Source organism: Mustelus asterias, chromosome 20 (assembly GCF_964213995.1).
Source record: "Mustelus asterias chromosome 20, sMusAst1.hap1.1, whole genome shotgun sequence".
NCBI lineage: Eukaryota > Metazoa > Chordata > Chondrichthyes > Carcharhiniformes > Triakidae > Mustelus > Mustelus asterias.
Genome location: NC_135820.1, coordinates 9,354,238 through 9,375,131, shown reverse-complemented (window position 1 = coordinate 9,375,131; position 20,894 = coordinate 9,354,238). Strand labels below are relative to the sequence as shown.

Below are 20,894 nucleotides of genomic sequence, written 5' to 3'. Positions count from 1 at the left end.
AAAGCAGTAGTTACACTTCAAAACCACTTCAGTAATTGCCAAAACAAACTGAAGCTGCAGAATGACGAAATAAAGTTTTTGGGCACAAAGAAATACAGTGAAAAATTAATAAGACAGTGGCAAACAATAGGCGTCTCCATTGTTTTAATGTATGCAGACAGCAACTCAGCCATAGTAACCCCGAATTAAGTTTTTCACACACCGTTGTCGCTAGTAAAACAAAGCAGAATGGAAACAATAAATTTATCATCTGATTTATTCATACTAATATGTTTATCATTGGTTCATTTTTTTTCGGTTCAGAAGCCGAAAAATTGAATCCCTCAATTTGCTTTGTAAAAACAATGCATGTTGAATGACCAGCGGAGAGAATAAAGTTATTTAATGTCGGGCATGAATTAGCTCTGGTAGTTTAACTTTACAAGTAGAATAGTTGCATTGAAAGCAGAAATCAGCTGCCACGCCAGTGATGTACTGAATGAAATTTGAACCTACAGATGGGCGTTGCAAATCGCATCTCAGTATCTGACAAGAAAAATATCGGCACTATTTTTGTAAAAAACAATACATCCTCTCCGCCAGTGAACAACTTCCCGAATATCGTTCACAGCATTTTATCCGGCAGCACATTGTACAAATTGTCTGCGACTTCCCGTAACATTACAACAGTAAATATAATTGATAAAATACTTCGAAAGATATGAAGCACTTCACAGTAATCGGAAATCCCAGGACCTTGCCTCTAATTTTGAGCGCAACAGAACAAAGTATAAGGAATAGCACAGCACAGGAACACGCCTTTCGGCCCAACAAGCCTGCACGGACACATGACTATTGTTTAAGCGGAAAAAATCCTTTTGCCTCTCCGCGTTCCGTTTCCTTCTATTCCCTGACTTTTCCCGTATCTGTGAAGATTCGCTGCAAACTTCGCTATATGTTAATTTTGAGTGAGAAAGAAATGCAGGACTCGAGGAAATAAACTGAGTAACGTCGAATGAAATTCGGAAATCGCAAGTCTACGCGAACTTCACTATTTGGACTTTGTGGGCTCCCAGTTGAAGTTGGCAGTTAGCTGTGGTCCAGATCACCAGTGGAATGCCATGATAGGTTACGCTGAAACCTGCGATTCGGAACTGAACAAAAGATTGTTGTAGAGTGTAAAATAGCGCAGGTGGAATCGACGCTAACTAGCAGTGTTTAACAAGCATTTGTAGATGCTGCGAGGGAGGCAGTTCAAAGGCTTTGGTTTAAATTGATTGGTGGTGCTTTGCTCTTTCATATCATGAAACTATCTTACAGACTATCCCATCATGTTCATTTGTTAACATTTAGACATAAATTTACATTAGTTGTTCATTTGCTTTCACACAAAGTGAAACGTCTCGACCTCTTTATACTGATGATTCCATTTTCAAATATCCATCTGCAAAAATTCAATCCGCACAAAACATTTTTACTCCACGGGATACAGCAAGATAGGGGGTCAGATACCAACCTTCTCAGTTTCCCCTCAGTTGAGGCAAATATTTTGGAACGACTGCAGATATAGGAAATATTGTCTGTATGTTTTATTAATTGGGCGTGTGCCTGCAATGCAAATAAATATAAAATATAAATATACAAAAATATACCTTATGCTTTGAATGGTAAGAAGAGATACCAAGTCCATTCAGTAGAAGTTTATTTTGATTTGAATTGATTTATTATTTTCTCATGCATTAGTGTACAGTGAAAAGTATTTTTCTTGCACATTGTGTAGACAAAGCATGCCGTAAAGAGAGAATGAAAGGAAATAGTGTGCAATGTAGAGTTACAGTCACAGATCAATTAGACAGAGAAAGATCAATTTAATGAGAGGTAGATCCATTCAACACTCTGATGGCAGCAGGGAAGAAGCTACTTTTCAGTCGGTTGTTAAGCGATCTCAAACGTGCTTCCCTTTTTCCCGACGGTAGAATGTGGAAGAGAGTATATTTGCGCAATATATGCATTGTGGATGTCAGCACAGGGAATTGCAATATCCACTTCAAAGTATCACTTTTAATGGGATCACACAGATAACGATTCCAAGCACAAATACTGATGTTAGAATCTGCTGAACAATCCACAGGCCTCTTAACTTACTTATAATGTGCATTATCTAATCTACTTTGTTTCGACAGAACCTGTTTCCAAGCCCAACGTTACAGCAAATGCCACCAACCCAGTAGAATACGACAGCGTGGCTATGAGCTGCTTCGCATCAGGCACAGCAGTTTCATATCAGTGGTTCGAATACAACACCACTATTAATTCTGATAATTTATTTAATCTCAGTGGTGATAACAGCACGCTCACTCTGTCGAAAGTGTCAAGGTTTAATGGAGGATTCATCTGCTATGCATACAACTCCTTAAGCAGAATGAGAAGTTACACGTACCAACTAAATGTCAGCTGTAAGTGCCCCAGTGGATCATTATTTTCAGAATGTATCATCAAACCAGTGGGATTCATGATTAGGAAAGATAAAACAATGATGATTCACACGTAAACGTCTTTTCTTCTTATTTGCAACACACGGGGATTTTGGGTTGAGCTTCATTTATTTAAACAAGTATTGTTTTTTTCTTGTTGGACTGGTCATGAAAATCATACTCAGCAGTGGGGAATAGTATTCATGAGGTTCTGGTGTCTTGAGATCACTTTATTTACAGCGAAATCTGAAATTATATAACGTTTGGGGCGACGACTTATTAATTTCAGATGCACCCGACAGAAATAATCAATCTTAATTCGGCTGGTTGGTTTTGCCAATTAATGAAATCCAGAGGAACTTAACGAGTAGTATCAGATGAGTTATGTTTATTTTTCAGTGGAACCTGGGGAGAAAATTAGTGTTTGATATTTGCAGTCAAGCCAATTAGTCGGCTTCAGATTCCAAAAAGAAAGAAATGCAGATGCCTTGAGAAAATGAAATTTATTTTGCACATCACTATTTGATTAAAAAAATGCATTTCCAAATAATATATTTGATGCAGCAAAACTAAAGAGGCTTCTCAGCAATTTTGAGCAGAATAAATATTTTAAGGGAAAGCTTGAAAATATCGTTGTCCCAGCTTAGTATTGGAAACACATTCTCGCTATTCCACAACTCAGAAAACTTGATCATGCAAAAAAAAAGATTGAAAAAGTATCAAGAACCGGCTACGTTGGCATTTTTGAAATTACAGTATTACACCATGCAATGTGAGCATCGGAGGAAAGACTACTGTTTTATTTCCCATGTTTAATTGATCGGGAGCTGAGTTATTTGTCAACCACATTACAGTGGATTCGGTGTCACATGTAAGCTGGCGTTGAGAGTGATGGCACAGTTTCTGCCGTATATCATGTCCAGAACTGCGCAAATCTCCAGCAGTGGCCTAACTAAAGTTCTTCTCATCTCCAACATTACCTCTTTGCTTCTATACCTTATGCAGCGACTGATAAAAAGCAGGTGTTAATTAGTGTATTTAACTACCCTATTCATCTTTTCTTCCACATTAGTTCTTCCACATTCCAAGGTGGTGAATAAAGCATATGGTATGCTTGCCTTTATAGGACGGGGTATAGAGTATAAAAGTTGGCATATGATGTTGCAGTTATATAGAACATTGGTTAGGCCACATTTGGAATACTGCATCCAGTTCTGGTCGCCACACTACCAGAAGGACGTGGAGACTTTGGGGAGAGTGCAGAAAAAGTTTACCAGGATGTTGCCTGGTATGGAGGGTATTAGCTATGAGGAGAGATTGGGTAAACTGGGCTTGTTCTTCCTGGAAAGACGGAGAATGAGGGGAGACCTAATAGAGGTGTACAAAATTATGAAGGGTATAGATAGGGTGAACAGTGGGAAGCTTTTTCCCAGGTCGGAGTTGACGATCACGAGGGGCCACGGGCTCAAGGTGAGAGGGGCGAGGTATAACTCAGATATCAGAGGGACGTTTTTTACACAGAGAGTGGTGGGGTCCTGGAATGCGCTGCCAAGTAGGGTGGTGGAGTCAGAAACGCTGGCATCGGTTAAGACTTACCTGGATAGTCACATGAGGAGCCTGGGAGTGGAGGGATACAAACGAATGGCCTCGTTGGACCAATGAGCGGCACAGGCCTGGAGGGCCGGAGGGCTTGTTTCGTGTGCTGTACTGTTCTTTGTTCTTTGTTCTTAATAAGTGTCCCAAAATACAGTTGTTCCTCTGGCCTTCCTAGTTTCCTGCCATTCATTAATCTCGTTCTGATTACTTCTTCCACAGGGAATCATCTCAAACCTATGAGGTGTAAACCATTTCTTATGTACAAATGATTCACTTCTGCTACTGCTCGCCCATCTGACCAAAACATCTGAACCATCCTGTCACCGACGACCTTCTTCTTCACTATTAACCATTCTACCAATCGTGCTGTCACCTGCAAAATCGACCATCCGCTGTAGAGTATCACATATTATTAATGTATGTGACAAACCATAAGTGTCGTAGCATTCAAACTAATTGTACGCCACTGGACACCGGCTTCCATACACTGAAGCAGACGATGACACCAGTCTTTGTGTCCTATTACTGAGCCAGTTTCGGATCCATTACGCCAAGTGTACATGAATTCCATGTGCTTCATCCTGCTCAATCAATGACCCAATTGGGAAATTGTCAAAGATCTTGTTAAAATCCATATAAACTCCACCAATGCTCTTCCCTCAGCCACATATTCGATCACATTTTCGAAATGAACTTTCAAATTTGCTAGGCATGACGTTCCATTGAAAAGCCATCCTGAACATCCCTATTTAACCCATACCTTTCCAAGTGGAGATTAACTATGTTCTTCAGAGCGTTGTCCAATAGTTTCCCTACAAGTGATGTGAGACTCCCTGGTCTATAATTTTCTGTTTTATCTCTACCACATTTCTTGAAACGTGGAACCACATTAGCCAGCCTCCAATCCTCTGGCATTTCACTCGTGGCCAGATTCGAATTGAACATTTGCATCGCAGAAACTGCAATTTACTGCCCCGCCTCCCAAAGCAGCCTGGTATGCTATTTATCTGGGAATACTGTGTTCCCCTTTTGCTGCGAACAGAGCAATGACAAATATGCATTTGCCACCCTTCCTATGTCCTGTTTCTGCATAGGCAGATTACCTCCTCTGTCACTCATTGCTCGACAGCCGAATAAGAGTGGAAATCGGAACTGCTGTCTCAAGATTTCAAAGCGGAAAATGGACAGCCACCATTAAACACTGAGAGACTAATATTGAGATCCTCCATGACACACCAAAAAAAGAGATAAGTCCCCCCCCCCCCCCACCATCCCCTGCCCCAGGTGGCCCCGATCCCACCCCCAACCTTTGCACCCCCCACTCCCATTACTGAATAATCGGTATTAAACATTGGATACCGCCATTGCACACGGGGGAAAATGGCAGGGACTATTGCCTTCAGATTCCATACAAAAATGATTCATGGTGTTTAGTATACCCAATAATGCATAGTTCCTGTGGCGATTATGGTCTCCTCTATAGTTGTCAAGTCTAATGATGGCTTATATTTTAGCATTGTTCTATGAAAATGCATGTGTTTATTGATATTAGGTGGACCAGATCGCCCTAATTTGTCCATACAACCTGATTTATCTTTTTACATTGTTGGAAGAACCATCGCCTTTTCATGTTCTGCGGAGTCAAACCCACCCGCAGAATTCAAGTGGTATCTGAACGACATCTTGCTTCAACAAACAGGATCAGAACTTATCATTGATAACATTACTTCGAATGGGACTGGAAATTACACCTGTGTGGCTTTTAACAGTTTAACAAATATTTCCAATGAATCAACTAAACTAGTAATTGTAATAGGTAGGTACTCATTTTTCAGTTTGATTTTGTTAGGTTTAAAGCTACTTGTCCGCTTCTCAAGGTTTATAATGGTAAATTCTAGGAATATACTGAACGTGAATATATCCTTGATAAATGCTATGATCTAGTAGATGTTGATGGCTGGGCAAACCAAATTCCAAACCCGAAATTGGCCCACATATCACAATATTGTGTTTGCTTCTGACAACTAGAAGAAAGGTTTCCCGGCTTAAGAAGCCACAACCTTTGAGAGTTTAGTAATTATACTCAGTCATTTATGAAAAAAATGCAAATGAAACTTCTCAGCTCAAAGTTGCGTTTACACAGCAAAAGCTAGCCTCAGAATATTTTGCTCCAAAAGAACATATAATTAGTTCCATGCTCAGCTAATTCCCTCCAGTATAAATCCCTTCTAGATGTTCAGAAATAGATATCCAATAATATCAAATTGTTTATTTTGGTAAGTTGAATCAAATGACTGCTTAAGTCTCGCGCACTCTGCTGTGGAAATTCAACACTTTCGACAATGGCTACTTTATGCATCCTCAGTAACTTTTCATGGCTGAAAATGTGTAGCTAGTTTAAATAGTTTCTCTTCCAGTCCAGAGCTGCCGCTCGCAGTTGTTTCTCACACTGCCAATACCCTGGAGGCCGTTTCAATCTGAAGTGCTGGCTGCTAACACAGCTGAGCGCCTATCCCAATATCCCCTTTTCCCCTTCCATATTTGATTCCGTTGTCCTGAGCTCATCATTGGAACGCATCTTTAACAAAATATTACAATATTCCATGTTTTCCCTATTGTCCTTAATGTTGGCCAAAAAAATTCAATCACATGCTCCTGCTCACTTGTGGGAAACTTGCAAGTCATTAAGATGTGCCTGCAAACCTTCAAATTTTACAACTGAAAACAACACACTATTACATATCTGCAAATGCAAAATTCGAACTCCTGGCTTTTCAATTCTAAAAATAAATGCACTTGGTTCAACTGGATTTCTGTAACATGCAGATCAATTTCATGCACGAAACATTGCATCCAATTTATCTTCGGTTTAGTTAACTTATTCAAACACGGACACAAACGCACATACACAAACACACTCACATGACCGTGTGCATACACAACATGAGATACGCAAGCAAACTCAAAGACACGTGAACCTGCCTCACAGAATAAAGCAATAGAACCCAAAATATTAATTATAATATCAAATCTAGTTGCGTAAAGAAGACGCATCTCCTTGCTCCTGTTGTTTCTGCTGCTGCAATCAGTCTTCTGATGGCTGAACGTGCTTATAGAGATACTGGAATACTGAGAGCATAGTGTAATTTGACCTGTTAAAGTTGAGGCACCTCTAGAACTATTCAGTGTTGCAACGAACTGCACCTTATGCGATGGTCTCTCTTTACTCGATTAAGCATATTTTGTGTATCCGCATCCGCAAAATCAAAAACAATATACAGAGACCACGCAACTAAACACAATGATCGCCAGACACGAAAACAATTGTAGAAATTTGTATCGATGTCTGACAGTTCTTATTCTGGGCTATCCGTTCAAAGTAAGTTACATAACAATTCGTGCAGTATGCATTGCTGTTTATGAAAATGAATGAACTGATGTGATGTGTACACGCACAAGGCCGCATCGTCACACGGTGCAGCAGGGACTGGTGCGAATCTCTTCGAATGGCACGTCGGACGATTACCGCGGTAGTTCGTTGATCACAGAGAGGTCTGCATGAGTATCAATTGTTAATTCCATTTGTTTAGTGCTTGAAGAAACTAGACAACATTATAAAAGCAGAGAAGATCATCGAATGTAATAATGATGTGAAGTAAAAATATATTGTGTCAATTCTGAACAAACTCCCTAATAAGGTGTTCTCTCCTCAGCTCAGCCTCAGAAATTTACTATCCTGATGGAAAATAGTCTGATTATTGTAGCCGCAGGAGGAAACGCCCTTCTTTCTGCGAAACCGTCCGCTGCGGTTGAGAGTGGAAAATGGGAATTCGCAGGCGGAAACATAGCTAACTGGACTCAAACAAACTCTACTACAATAGGGCAATACGAAAGCAATACGAAGTTATTCCTAACGAACGGATCACTCTTGTTACGGTCAGTGGCAGTGTCGCATAGCGGAGTGTACACTGTCAGCATGGTTTCAGATTCTGGAATGGAAGTTGCAGCAAACATCACGCTGTCTGTCCTCGGTAAGACGTATGTATGTTCGATCGGTGCATACGCGCGCCTGCGGTTGAGCGTGAGAATTGAGGGAGGAAAAAGTTACGCAAGCTCATGACTGGATAAAATCAGGGAAATATGTCAGTACAACTTTTGAACCATGTATTTTTTATCTAATTTCTGTGTGTCTTATTTAATTACGAACGATCATATGGTTCACTAAGGGTTTTGCAGTAAGTCTGATGAAAGGGAAAGGGATGGAGGGAAGCCCAGTTAGTACATCATGCTGTCTGTCCTCGGTAAGACGGATGTGTGTTTGATCGATGCATGCGCGCGCCTATGCTTGAGTGTGAGAAATGAGGGAGGAAAAAGATGCGCATGCGCAAGGTAACGACACAGAGAAACCTCATGTCTGGATAAAAACAGGGAAATATGTCATTATCACTTTTGAACCAAGTGTTTCTTTATCGAATTTCAGTGTGCCTTAATTCTTTACGAACGACAGTATGGTTCACGAAGGATTTTGCAGTGGGAGTGATAAAAAGGAAAACGGGTGGAGGGAAGCCTAGTTAGTAGCTGTTTTGGAAATGGCGCAGTGCTTACAGTTCAAAACTACTTCAGTAATTGAGAAACTATCTGAGGCCGCAACGTTACGAAATAAAGTTTTTGGGCGAAAAGGAATACCGTGAAAAACGGTAATTAAAAGTACAGTGGCAAAAAAGGTAGATATCTCGATTGTTTTAATGTACGCAGACAGCAACCCAGCCATCGCAACCCCTAATGAATTTATCGACAAGCCGTTGCCTCCAGTTCAACAAAGCAGAGTGGAAACGATGAATTGGTGCGTAATGTATTATCTGATTTATTCCTGCGAATATCTTTATCACTGATCCATTTTGGGCTTTTTTCGGTTCAGAAGGTAAACTATGGAATGCCTCAATTTGCTTAGTAAAAACAATGCATGTTGAATGACCAGTGGAGAGAATAAAATTATTTTTAAAATTATAAAATTTAGAGGTAGAATAGTTGCATTGAAAGCACAAATCAGCTGCCACACCAGTGATATACTGAATGAGATCTGAACCTCCAGATGGTCGTGGCAAGTCGCATCTCAGTATCTGACAAGAAAAATATCGGCACTACGTTTGTAAAAAGCAAAGCGTCCTCTCCGCCGGTTCACAACATCCTGAAATTAGTTTACAACATTTTAACCGGCGGCACGTTGTACAAATTGACTGCGACTTTTCATTACATTAGAAAAGTAAGTATAATGGATAAAATGCTTCGAAAGATATCACACACCTCACAATAATCGGAAATGCCAAGAACTCGTCCCTAATTTTAAGCGCCAATAGAACAAAGTATAAAGAAGAGCACGGCACAGGAACACGCCTTTCGGACCAACAAGCCTGCACGGACACATGAATACTTTTTAAGCTAAAACATCCTTTTGCCTTAAGCGTTCCTTTTCCTTCTATTCCCTGCCTATTCCTGCATCGGTGAAGATGCCCCTTAAATGTTGCAATATGTTAATTTTCAGTGAGAAGGAAATGCAAGTCTCGCAAAATAAACTGAGCAACGTAGAATGATAAATTGGGGAAATCGCAAGTCTACGTGAAATTCACTATTTGGACTTTGTGGGCTCCCAGATGAAGTTGGCAGTTAGCTGTGGTCCAGGGTCACCAGTGGAATGTTATTATAGGTTGCACTGAAACCAGCAATTCGGGACGAAAGGAAACGCCGTTGTCGAGTATAAAATGGAGCAGATGGAATCAAAGCTAACTAGCAGTGTTGAACAAGCAATTGTAGGTGCTGCGGATGGAGGCAGTACAAAAGCTTTGGTTTACTTTGCTTGGTGGTACTTTACTCTTTCATATCATGAAACAATCTTATCAAATATTGCATCATATTAAATTATTAACATTTTGACATGCATTTACATTAGCTGTTCTTTTGCCTTCACACAAAGTGAAAAATCTCGACCTGTATATCTACTGATGGTTCCATTTTCAAATATACATCTGGTAAAAACCAATCCGTACAATACCTTTTTACTCCACGTGATTCAAAAAGATAGCCGGCCAGATTCCCAACCTCTTCAGTCGCACCTCAGTTGAGGTAAACATTTTGGAACGACTGCGGATATAGGAAACATTTACTGTATCTTTTTATGAATTGGACGTTTGCCCTGCCATACAAACAAATATAAAGCGTTAGAAAAATATACCTTATGCTTTGAATGGTAAGAAGAGATACGAAGTCCATTCAGCAGAAGTCTCTTTTGATTTGATTTATTATTTTCTCATGTATTAGTATACAGTGATAAGTGTTGTTTCTTGCACGCTGTGTAGATAAAGCGTACTATATATTGGGAAGGAAAGGAAAAAGTGCAGAATGTAGTGTTACAGTCATAGCTAGTGTGCAGAGAACGACAAATTTAATGCAAGGTCGGTCCATTCAAAACTCTGATGGCTGCAGGGAAGAAGCTGCTTTTCATTCGGTTGGTCCGTGATCTCACACTTACTTCTCTTTCTCCCCACGGAAGACGCTAGAAGAGACTATATTTGCGCAATATATGTAGGTGCCAACAAATGGAATTGCAATATTCACTTTAAAGTATCACTTTTTATGGGATCACACAGATAAAGATTCCAAGCACAAATGCTGACGTTAGAATCTGCTGATAAATCCACAGGTCTCCAAACTTACTTTTAACGTGCATTAACTGTTCGACTTTGTTTTGACAGAGCCTGTTTCCAAGCCTAACGTTACAGCAAATGCCACCAACCCTGTAGAAGACGACAGCGTGGCTATGGTGTGCTTTGCATCAGGCACAGCAGTTTCATATCAGTGGTTTAAATACAACACCACGATTAATTCTGAAAATGTATTTCATCTCAGTGGTGATAACAGCACGCTCACTCTGTCGAAAGTGTTAAGGTTTAGTGGAGGATTCACCTGCTATGCATACAACTCCATAAGCGGAAGGAGAAGTGACACGTACCAACTAAATGTCAGCTGTAAGTGCCCCAGTTGATCATTATTTTCAGAATGTATCATCAACCAGTCGGATTATTGATTAGGAAAGACAAAACAATGATGATACACACGAAAACGTTTTTTTTCTTATTGTTTGCAACACACGGGCAACTTGGGTAGAGCTTCATATATTTAAACAAGCATTTTCTTCCTTTTGGACTGATGGTAAAAATCATACTCATCAGCGGGCAATAGTGTTCACGAGGTTCTGGTGTCTTTAGAACATTTCATTTACAGCGAAATCTGAAATTACATAACACTTCTGGCCATGAGTTCTTAATTTCAGATGCCACCCCACAGAAATAATCAATCTTAATTTGATTCGTTGGTTATGCCAATTAATCAAATCCAGAGGAGCTGAACGCATAGTATCAGATGAGTTATGTGAATTTATCAATGGAACCTGGGGAGCAAATTAGTATTTGATATTTTCGAAGAAGCCAATTAGTGGGCTTCAGATTCCAAAAAGAATGAAATACAGATGGTTTGAGAAAATATTTTTTTTTATTTCGCACATAAATAATTTAAAAACATTTAAAGGCATTAAAAATAATTTGCAAAGCATCAAAAACCGTCTACTTTGGCATTCTTGAAATTACAGTATTATGCCATGCGATGTGAGCATCGGAGGAAAGACTACTGGTTTTATTTTTCCCATGTTTAATTGATCGTGAACTGAGTTATTTGTCACCCACATTACAGTGCATTTGGTGTCACATGTATGCTGGAATTCATAAGGATGACACAGTTTCTACCGTAAATCATTTTCAGAACTGCACACAAATCTCCAGCGGTGGCCTATCTAAAGTTCTTCTCAGCTCCAACATTATGTTCTTGCTCTTATACCTTATGCGATGACTGATTAAAAAGCCGGTGTTCATTCATCCTCTCTACCATCCTATTCACCTGTTCATCCATATTCAAAGTTCAGTGAATAAGTATCCCAAAATACACCTGTTCCTCTGACCTTACTAGTTTCCTACCAACCAGTAATCTCGTTCTGGTTACTTCTTCCATAGGACATCACCTTACACTTCTGAGAGTTAAATACCTTCTAATGTACAAATGACTCAGTTTTGCTACTTATCTGCCCATCTGACCAAAACACCAAAATCATCCTGTCACCTACGACCTTCTTCTTAACTATTAACAATCGTGGTGTCACTTGCAAACACAATCACCCGCTGTAGAGTATCACTTACATTATTAATGCATATGACAAACCACAAGGGCCATACCATTCAAACTAATTATATACTACTGGACACCGGCCTCCATACACTCGAGCAGCCAATGACACCAGTCTTTGTGTCCTATTACTAAGCCAGTTTCGGATCCATTGTGCCAAGTGTCCATGAATTCCATGTGTGTTACAACCTTCTCAATCAATATTCCAATTGGGAAATTGTCAAAGATTTTGTTAAAATCCATATAAACTACATTAATGCACTTCCCTCTGCCACATCATCGATCATATTTTCGAAGTATACTTTCAAAGTTGTTAGGCATGACGTTCCATTGCAAAGCCATGCTGAACATCCGTATTTAACCCATAACTTTCCAAGTCGAGATTAATTTTGTCCTTCAGAGTGTTCTCCAAACGTTTTCCTAGAAGTGATGTAATTTTCTGGTTTATCTCTACCACATTTCCTGAAACGTGGAACTACATTAGCCAACCTCAATCCTCTGCCATTTAACTCATGGCCAGATTCAACTTGAACATTTGTATCACATAAAGTGTAGTTTACTGCCCCGCATCCCAAAGCGGCCTTGTATGCAATTTATCTGGGAATATTGTGGTCTCCTTTTCCTGGGATCAGAACACTGACAAATATTCATTCGCCACCCTTCCTATGTCCTGTATCTGCCAACGCAGATTACCTCCTCGGTCACATTGCTCGACAGTCGAAAAAGGGAGGAAATCAGAACTGTTGTCTCAAGATTGTAAAGCGGAAAATGTCATTGGAGAGCCATCACGAAATCACTGAGTGACAAATACTGTGATCCCCCATTACACAGGGGGAAAGAGATGTGTCCCCCTGCAATCCCCTGCCCCATGCTCCCCCGATCCCTCCCTCCCACCTTTTCGTCCCCCACTAACATTACCAAATAATCGGAATTAAACTTTGGATACTCGCCATTGCACACTGGAGAAAATGGTAGGGCCTATTGCCTTCAGCATACAAACCAAAATGATTAATGGTTTTTAGTATATCCAATAATGGATAGGTGCTGTGGCGGTTATGATTTTGTCGATACTTGTCTAATCTAATGATGCCTTATATTTTAACATTGCTCTATGAAATGCATGTGTTATTGATATTAGATGGACCAGATCGCCCTAATTTGTCCATACAACCTGATTTATATGGTTACATTACTGGAAGAACCATCGCCTTTTCATGTTCTGTGGAATCAAATCCACCGGCAGAATTCAAGTGGTATCTAAACGACAGCTTGCTTCAACAAAAAGGATCAGAACTCATCATTGATAACATTACTTCGAATGGGACTGGAAATTACACCTGTGTGGCTTTTAACAGTTTAACAAACATTTCCAATGAATCAACTAAACTAGTAATTGTAATAGGTAAGCAACACATTTTTCAGGTTGATTTTCTTAGGTTCAAAGCTACTTGCCCGCTTGTCAAGGTTTATAATGGTAAATTCGAGGCACATACTGAACGTTAATATATCCTTGATAAATGCTATGATCCAGCAGATGTTGATGGCTGGGCAAACAAACTTCCAAAGCTGAAATTGGCCCACATATCACAAACGTTTGTTTGCTTCTGACAACTAGAAGAATGGTTTCCCTATTTAAGAAGCCACAACCTTTGAGAGTTTAATAATTACACTAAGTAATTTATGAAAAAAATGCAAATGAAACCTCATAGCCTAAAGTTGCATTTACACAGCAAAAACTAGCCTTAGAATATTTTCTTCCTAAACACATAATTAGTCCCATGCCTAATTAATGCCCTCCATGTATCAATCCCTTTTAGATGTTCAGAAATAGATATCCAATAATATCACACTGTTTATTTTGGTAATTTGTATCAAATGACTGCTTAAAAGCTCCTGCACTCTGCTGTGGAAATTCAATACTTCCTCAGTATCTTTTCATGGCTGAAAATGTGTAGCTAGTTTAAATGATTTCTCTTCCAGTCCAGAGCTGCTGCTAGCAGTTGTTTCTCACACCGCCAGTACGCAGGAGGCCATTTCAATCTGAAGTACTGGCTGCTAACACAGCTGAGCGTCGATCCCAAAACTCCTTTTTCCCCTTCCATCTTTGATTCCGTTGTCTTTTGCTCATCATTGGAACGTATCTTTAACAAAATATTTCAATATCCCATGTTTTCCCTACTGTCCCTAATGTTGGCCAAAAAAAAATCAATCACATGTTTTGGTTACTTATGTGAATTTTGCAAGTCTTTAAAACCTGCTTGCAACCTTTCAAACTGTACAACTGAAAACAGCACACTATTACATATCTCCAAATGCAAAATTCTAACTACTGGCCTTTCACTTCTAAAACATAAATGCACTTGGTTTGCTGGATTTCTGTAACATGCAGATTAATTTGATGCCCAAAACATTGCATCCAATCTGTCTTCGATTTAGTTAACTTAATTACACACGGAGACAAACACACACACACACACACACACACACTCATACGACCGTGTGCATACACACCAAAAGATACGCAAGCAAACACAAAGACACGTGAACCTGCATCACAGAATAAAGCAATAGAACCCAACATGTTATAATATCAACTCTTGTTTCGGAAAGACGACGCATCTCCTTACTCCTTTTATTCCTGCTGCTATAATCAGTGTTCTGATGGCAGAAGATGCTCATAGATATGCTGGAATTTTGAAGTGTTAAAATTGAGGCACCTCTGGAACTATTCAGTGCTGCAACTTAACTGCGGAATGCAGCACCTTTTACGATGGCCTCTCTTTACTCGCTGATGCACATTCTGTGTATGCGCATCCGCAAAATCCAAAGAAATACAGACACCGCGCAACTAAAAACAAAGATCGCCAGACAGGAAGACAATTGTAGAAATTTGTATTGATGTCTGACAGTTCTTATCCTGCGCAATCCGTTCAGAGTAAGTTGCAGAACAATTCGTGCAGTAGGCATTGCCGTTTATGAAAATGAATGAACTGATGTGATGTGCACATGCACGAGGCCACATCTTCACACCGTTCAGCAGGGACTGGTGCGGATCCCTTCGGATGGCATGTCTGACGGTTACGGCTGTAGCTCGTTGATCACAGAGAGCTCTGCATGAGTATCAATTGTTAATTCCATTTGTTTAGTGATTGGAGAAACTGGACAGCATTATAAAAACAGAAATTCATCTAATTTATTTATGACGTTAGGTAAAAATATATTGCGTCAATTCTGAGCAAACTCTCTAATAAGGTTTTCTCTCCTCAGCTCAGCCTCAGAATTTGACTATCCTGATGGACAACAGCCTGATTACTGTGGCCGTAGGAGGAAATGCCCTTCTTTCTGTGAAACCGTCTGTTGCGGTTAAGAGTGGAAAATGGGAATTCAGGCAAGGAAATATAGCTAACTGGACCTATACGAACTCCACTGCAACTGGGCAATACGAAGGCAATACTAAGTTATTCCTCACGAACGGATCACTCTTGTTACAGTCAGTGGCAGTGTCGCATAGCGGAGTGTACACTGTCAGCATGGTTTCAGATTATGGAATGGAAGCTGCAGCAAACATCACGCTGTCTGTCCTCGGTAAGACGCATATGTGTTCGATCGGTGCATGCGCGCGCCTGTGCTGGAGCGTGAGAATTGAGGGAGGAAAGAGCTGTGAAGGCGCCAATTAATAGCACAGAGAAAGTTTATGGCTAGATAAAATCATGGAAATATGTCATTATCACTTTTGAACCATGTATTTTTATCGAATTTCCGTGTATCTTATTTATTTATGAACTAGAATATGGTGTATTTCGGGTTTTGCAGTGGGTGTGATAAAAGGGGAAACGGATGGATAGAAGCCCAGGTTGCGCCCAGGGAGGCAGATGGTGGAGGGTACCGATCCAATAACTCTCTTCGTTGTATAGCCATCAATGTAGAAAAAACATGTTTCGGTTCATTGATCATTGGTCCTTCACTGCAGAATGATTGATTTCGTTTTACTTCTCATGAATTGCCACTGTTGTCTTGGTGCCTTTCGGAAACTTAGCGTTCTGGTTACAAATAAATTGCGGTGCCGTCCGCGGTAGCGCACTCCGTAAAAGTCTCAGTCGCCCGGTACATAAGAACATAAGAACATAAGAAATAGGAGCAGGAGTAGGCCATCTGGCCCTTCGAGCCTGCCCCGCCATTCAACAAGATCATGGCTGATGTGAAGCGAATCAGTTCCACTTACCCGCCTGCTCCCCATAACCCCTAATTCCCTTATTGATCAGAAAAGTATCAATCCGTGATTTAAACATATTCAACGAGGAAGCCTCCACCACTTCAATGGGCAGAGAATTCCAGAGATTCACTACCCTCTGAGAGAAGAAGTTCCCCCTCAACTCTGTTCTGAACCGGCCCCCCCTTATTTTGAGGCTGTGCCCTCTAGTTCTGGTTTCCCTTCTAAGTGGAAAGAATCTCTCCACCTCTACCCTATCCAGCCCCTTCATTATCTTATATGTCTCTATAAGATCACCCCTCATCCTTCTAAACTCGAACGAGTACAGACCCAATCTGTTTAATCTCTCCTCATAAGCCACATCCCTCATCTCCGGTATCAACCTGGTGAACCTTCTCTGCACTCCCTCCAAGGCCAATATATCCTTTCGCAAATAAGGGGATCAAAACTGCACACAGTACTCCAGTTGCGGCCTCACCAGTGCCTTGTACAGTTGCAGCAAGACCTCCCTGCTTTTATATTCTATCCCCCTCGCGATAAAGGCCAACATTCCATTCGCCTTCTTGATCACCTGCTGCACCTGCAGACTGAGTTTTTGCGATTCGTGCACAAGGAACCCCAGGTCCCTCTGCACAATCGCACGATGTAATTTTTTCCCGTTTAAATAATATTCCAATTTACTATTATTTCTTCCAAAGTGGATAACCTCACATTTGCTAACGTTATATTCCATCTGCCAGATCCTCGCCCACTCGCTCAGCCTATCCAAATCTCTCTGCAGACTTTCCGCGTCCTCCATGCAATTCGCTTTCCCACTCACCTTCGTGTCGTCAGCAAACTTGAATACCCTACATTCAGTCCCCTCCTCCAGATCATCTATGTAAATGGTAAACAATTGAGGCCCCAGCACCAATCCCTGCGGCACGCCACTGGTCACCAACTGCCAACCAGAAAAGCACCCATTTATCCCAACTCTCTGCTTCCTGTTAGATAGCCAATCCCCAATGCACGCCAACACCTTACCCCTAACTCCGTGTACCCCAGTCTTCTGCAGCAACCTTTTGTGAGGCACCTTATCGAACGCCTTCTGGAAATCTAAAAACACCACATCCACCGGTTCCCCTCTGTCCACACTAGTGACATCTTCATAAAAGTCCAGTAGATTCGTCAAACACGACTTTCCCTTCATGAATCCATGCTGCGTCTGCTTGATCGAACCATTCTTATTCAGGTGCTCTGTTATTTCCTCTTTAATAATGGACTCTAGCATCTTCCCAACTACGGACGTTAAGCTAACCGGCCTGTAGTTACCCGCCTTTTGTCTACTTCCTTTTTTAAACAGCGGCGTAACAGTAGCTATTTTCCAGTCCGCCGGCACTACCCCAGAGTCCAGCGAATTTTGATAAATTACTACTAACGCATCTGCTATTACCTCAGCCATTTCTTTCAGTACCCTGGGATGCATTCCATCTAGGCCCGGGGACTTGTCTACCTTCAGTCCTATTAGTCTACCAAGCACCACCTCCTTAGTAACAGTAATTGTATTAAGGACCTCCCCTCCCACCAACTCTCAATCTCTAATATTCGGCAAACTATTTGTGTCTTCCACCGTGAAGACCGACACAAAGAACTTATTTAAAGTCTCAGCCATTTCCTCGTTTTCCACTATTAAATCCCCCCTCCCATCTTCCAAGGGTCCAACATTCACTCTTGCCACTCTATTCCTTTTTATATACTTGTAAAAACTTTTACTATCATTTTTTATATTTTGAGCTAGTTTAGTTTCATAATCTATCTTTCCTTTCTTAATCGCTTTCTTAGACGTTCTTTGTTTTTCTTTAAAGCTTTCCCAATCCACTAATTCTCCACTATTTTTGGCCACTCTGTACGCATCTGATTTTATTTTAATACTCTCCTTTATTTTCTTCGTTATCCACGTCCGGTTATCCTTTTTCTTACAGTCCTTCTTTATCACCGGAATATATTTTTGCTGAGTACTTAAAAAAATCTCCTTAAAAATCCTCCACTGTTCCTCAGCTGCCCTACCTACCGGTCTGCTCGCCCAGTCTACATTACCCAATTCCACCATTATCCTATCGTACTCCCCTCTGTTCAAGCAGAGGACACTGGTTTGGGACCCTACTTTCTCACCCTCCATCTGTATCAGAAATTCCACCATATTATGATCACTCATCCCAAGAGGATCCTTCACAAGAAGATCCTTAATCCTACCTGTCTCATTGCACAGAACCAGATCCAAGATAGCTCGCTCTCTCGTAGGTTCTGTAACATACTGTTCAATGAAACAATCCCGACAGCATTCCAAGAACTCTTCCTCAAGCCCTCCACGTCCAATTTGAGTCGACCAATCAATATGTAGTTTAAAATCCCCCATGATTATTGCCGTTCCACTTTTCCACGCATCCATTATTTGCTTCTTTATAGCCCTCCCCACCTCTAAGTTATTATTTGGGGGCCGATAGACCACGCCTACCAGTGTCTTTCTCCCCCTACTATTCCTTATCTCCACCCACAACGATTCCACGTTTTGCTCCTTAGAGCCTATGTCGTCTCTCACTACCGTCCTGATATTATCCTTTATTAACAAAGCTACCCCACCTCCTTTTTCTACCTGTCTATCCTTCCTGAATGCCTGATCACCCTGTGTATTCAGTTCCCAGTCCCGGTCACCCTGCAACCACGTTTCTGTGATGGACACTAGATCATATTCATTTGTATGGATTTGTGCCATCAACTCATTTACTTTGTTTCGAATGCTTCGTGCATTCAGGTAAAGTGTCTTTATGCCAGCCTTTATCTGGACCCGGTTTCTTGAAGCGCTATTAACATCTCCCAAGCCCTCTCCTCATTTAGCTAGTTGTTTATTCACTATACTCCTGGCATTAGAGTAGACACATCTCAATCCTATGGTCTGACCTCTCCCCGTCTCTGTTCCCAGTCCACCTGCCCTCTTGCACTGCCTATAACCCTTCTCTGTTTGCGAGCGACCTTCCTCACTCTCAGTCACGTCACTTTGATCCCCTCCCAAAGAGCAACTGCTAGAGTGTCGCTGAGGGGACTATTGTTCATTTCTCCGACTAATATTTCGCATCTGGCACCCGTTACAATTGGTCATATATCCATTTTCATTTCAGACAAGGAGACCTTTGTTTTCCATTTTACTCAGATGAGGAAGAAATGGCTTAAATATAGTCGATTTAACTACACATCAGTTAGTCTAACATCAAAGGTGGGAAACCAGCAAAATGAGAGGGAAAACTCCAAGGGCGTTTGGACGGTTTTGAATTAATTCAGGTGATCCGGCATGGATATGTAAAATTAAAAGAGGAATCATGTGTGAATAATCATACTGATATTTGATGATGACGCAATATGTTGAGAAAATGTAGAACTGTTTTCTTGCTGCAGTGCTGATCTTTTTATTTTATTGTTTTACTCTTTCAAAGAATAACATCGTATTCGCATATTATTATATTTCAGAATCATTACGTATGATATGTTTTACTATTGTGCACTGTATATTAAGCAAATTTATTGCAGGTTTTCAGAAAAAATAGCTGTGTCGGCGATAATCATTGCTTAATGCAAAAGGGAGCTGAAGGCGTGGACAGCCTTGTATGGTAAAATAATAGCGATGTTTAGTTAACATGAAGACCAAAGAAAATATTTTTTTCCACTATCAACATAAATATTTGTTTTCGATTAATTCGGCATAGTCTAGTGTTCATTGCTTTTTCACCGGCTTGCAGCAATTTTATTTTGCAAGCACCACTCTGAGTAAAATTTGCATCTTGTTTCTTCCCAACGCTCTGGCACTCAGCGACAATATTTGCATCATTAATATAATTCAGATTTGTTGTAATATTGAAACTCATTTTCCTCAAGGAATTTTAACTTTAAAGATCGTGCCAACCTATAAGTTTTTTGTCGACACCTCTATCAGATTCCTGACTGATGAATTAGTTAAATGCAATCAACAAAAGTGTTGAAGTTAATTATCCTGACTTATGCAATACTCAGAGAATTATTTAAACTTTTGAATCCGAAGATAAAATTCGTGACTCAACAGCAGGGCCGAGAAGAGATCCCTGGGAAAAAAAGAGGGCAGCGAATCCTGTACCTTCTCAGGTTATAGTTTTCCTCTGTAGGGAATGAAGCTGAGACGGCCATACCAGATGGGCTCTGGTGTCAGACCGGACGGATACTCACATAAAGTTGACTACCAATGCACAAATTTGTCAAACTAGACGGCAGGCTGCTGCCGCAGCACTGAACAGAAACATTCTGGTATTGGTAAATGTCTTGCTTTTTTTTATAGTTTGATAGTTGGCTATTTCTCGATGATTGTCCATTGAACGGGCACTTTTCAGGTGGTAAATCTGCAT

At 40.6% G+C, this 20,894-nt stretch overlaps 1 protein-coding gene across 1 annotated transcript in view; it reads left to right on the top strand.

The window, feature by feature from the left end:
• LOC144508755 (cell adhesion molecule CEACAM5-like) overlaps nt 1-19,798 on the top strand; it is a 56,774-nt gene extending 36,976 nt beyond the window's left edge. Inside the window, exons 6-11 of the mRNA XM_078237065.1 lie at nt 2,163-2,435; nt 5,602-5,865; nt 10,799-11,071; nt 13,417-13,680; nt 15,546-15,863; nt 19,644-19,798. Coding sequence (XP_078093191.1) covers nt 2,163-2,435; nt 5,602-5,865; nt 10,799-11,071; nt 13,417-13,680; nt 15,546-15,863; nt 19,644-19,798 — 1,547 coding nt within the window. The remainder of the gene's footprint in view (nt 1-2,162; nt 2,436-5,601; nt 5,866-10,798; nt 11,072-13,416; nt 13,681-15,545; nt 15,864-19,643) is intronic.
• Nucleotides 19,799-20,894: the final 1,096 nt, after the last annotated feature.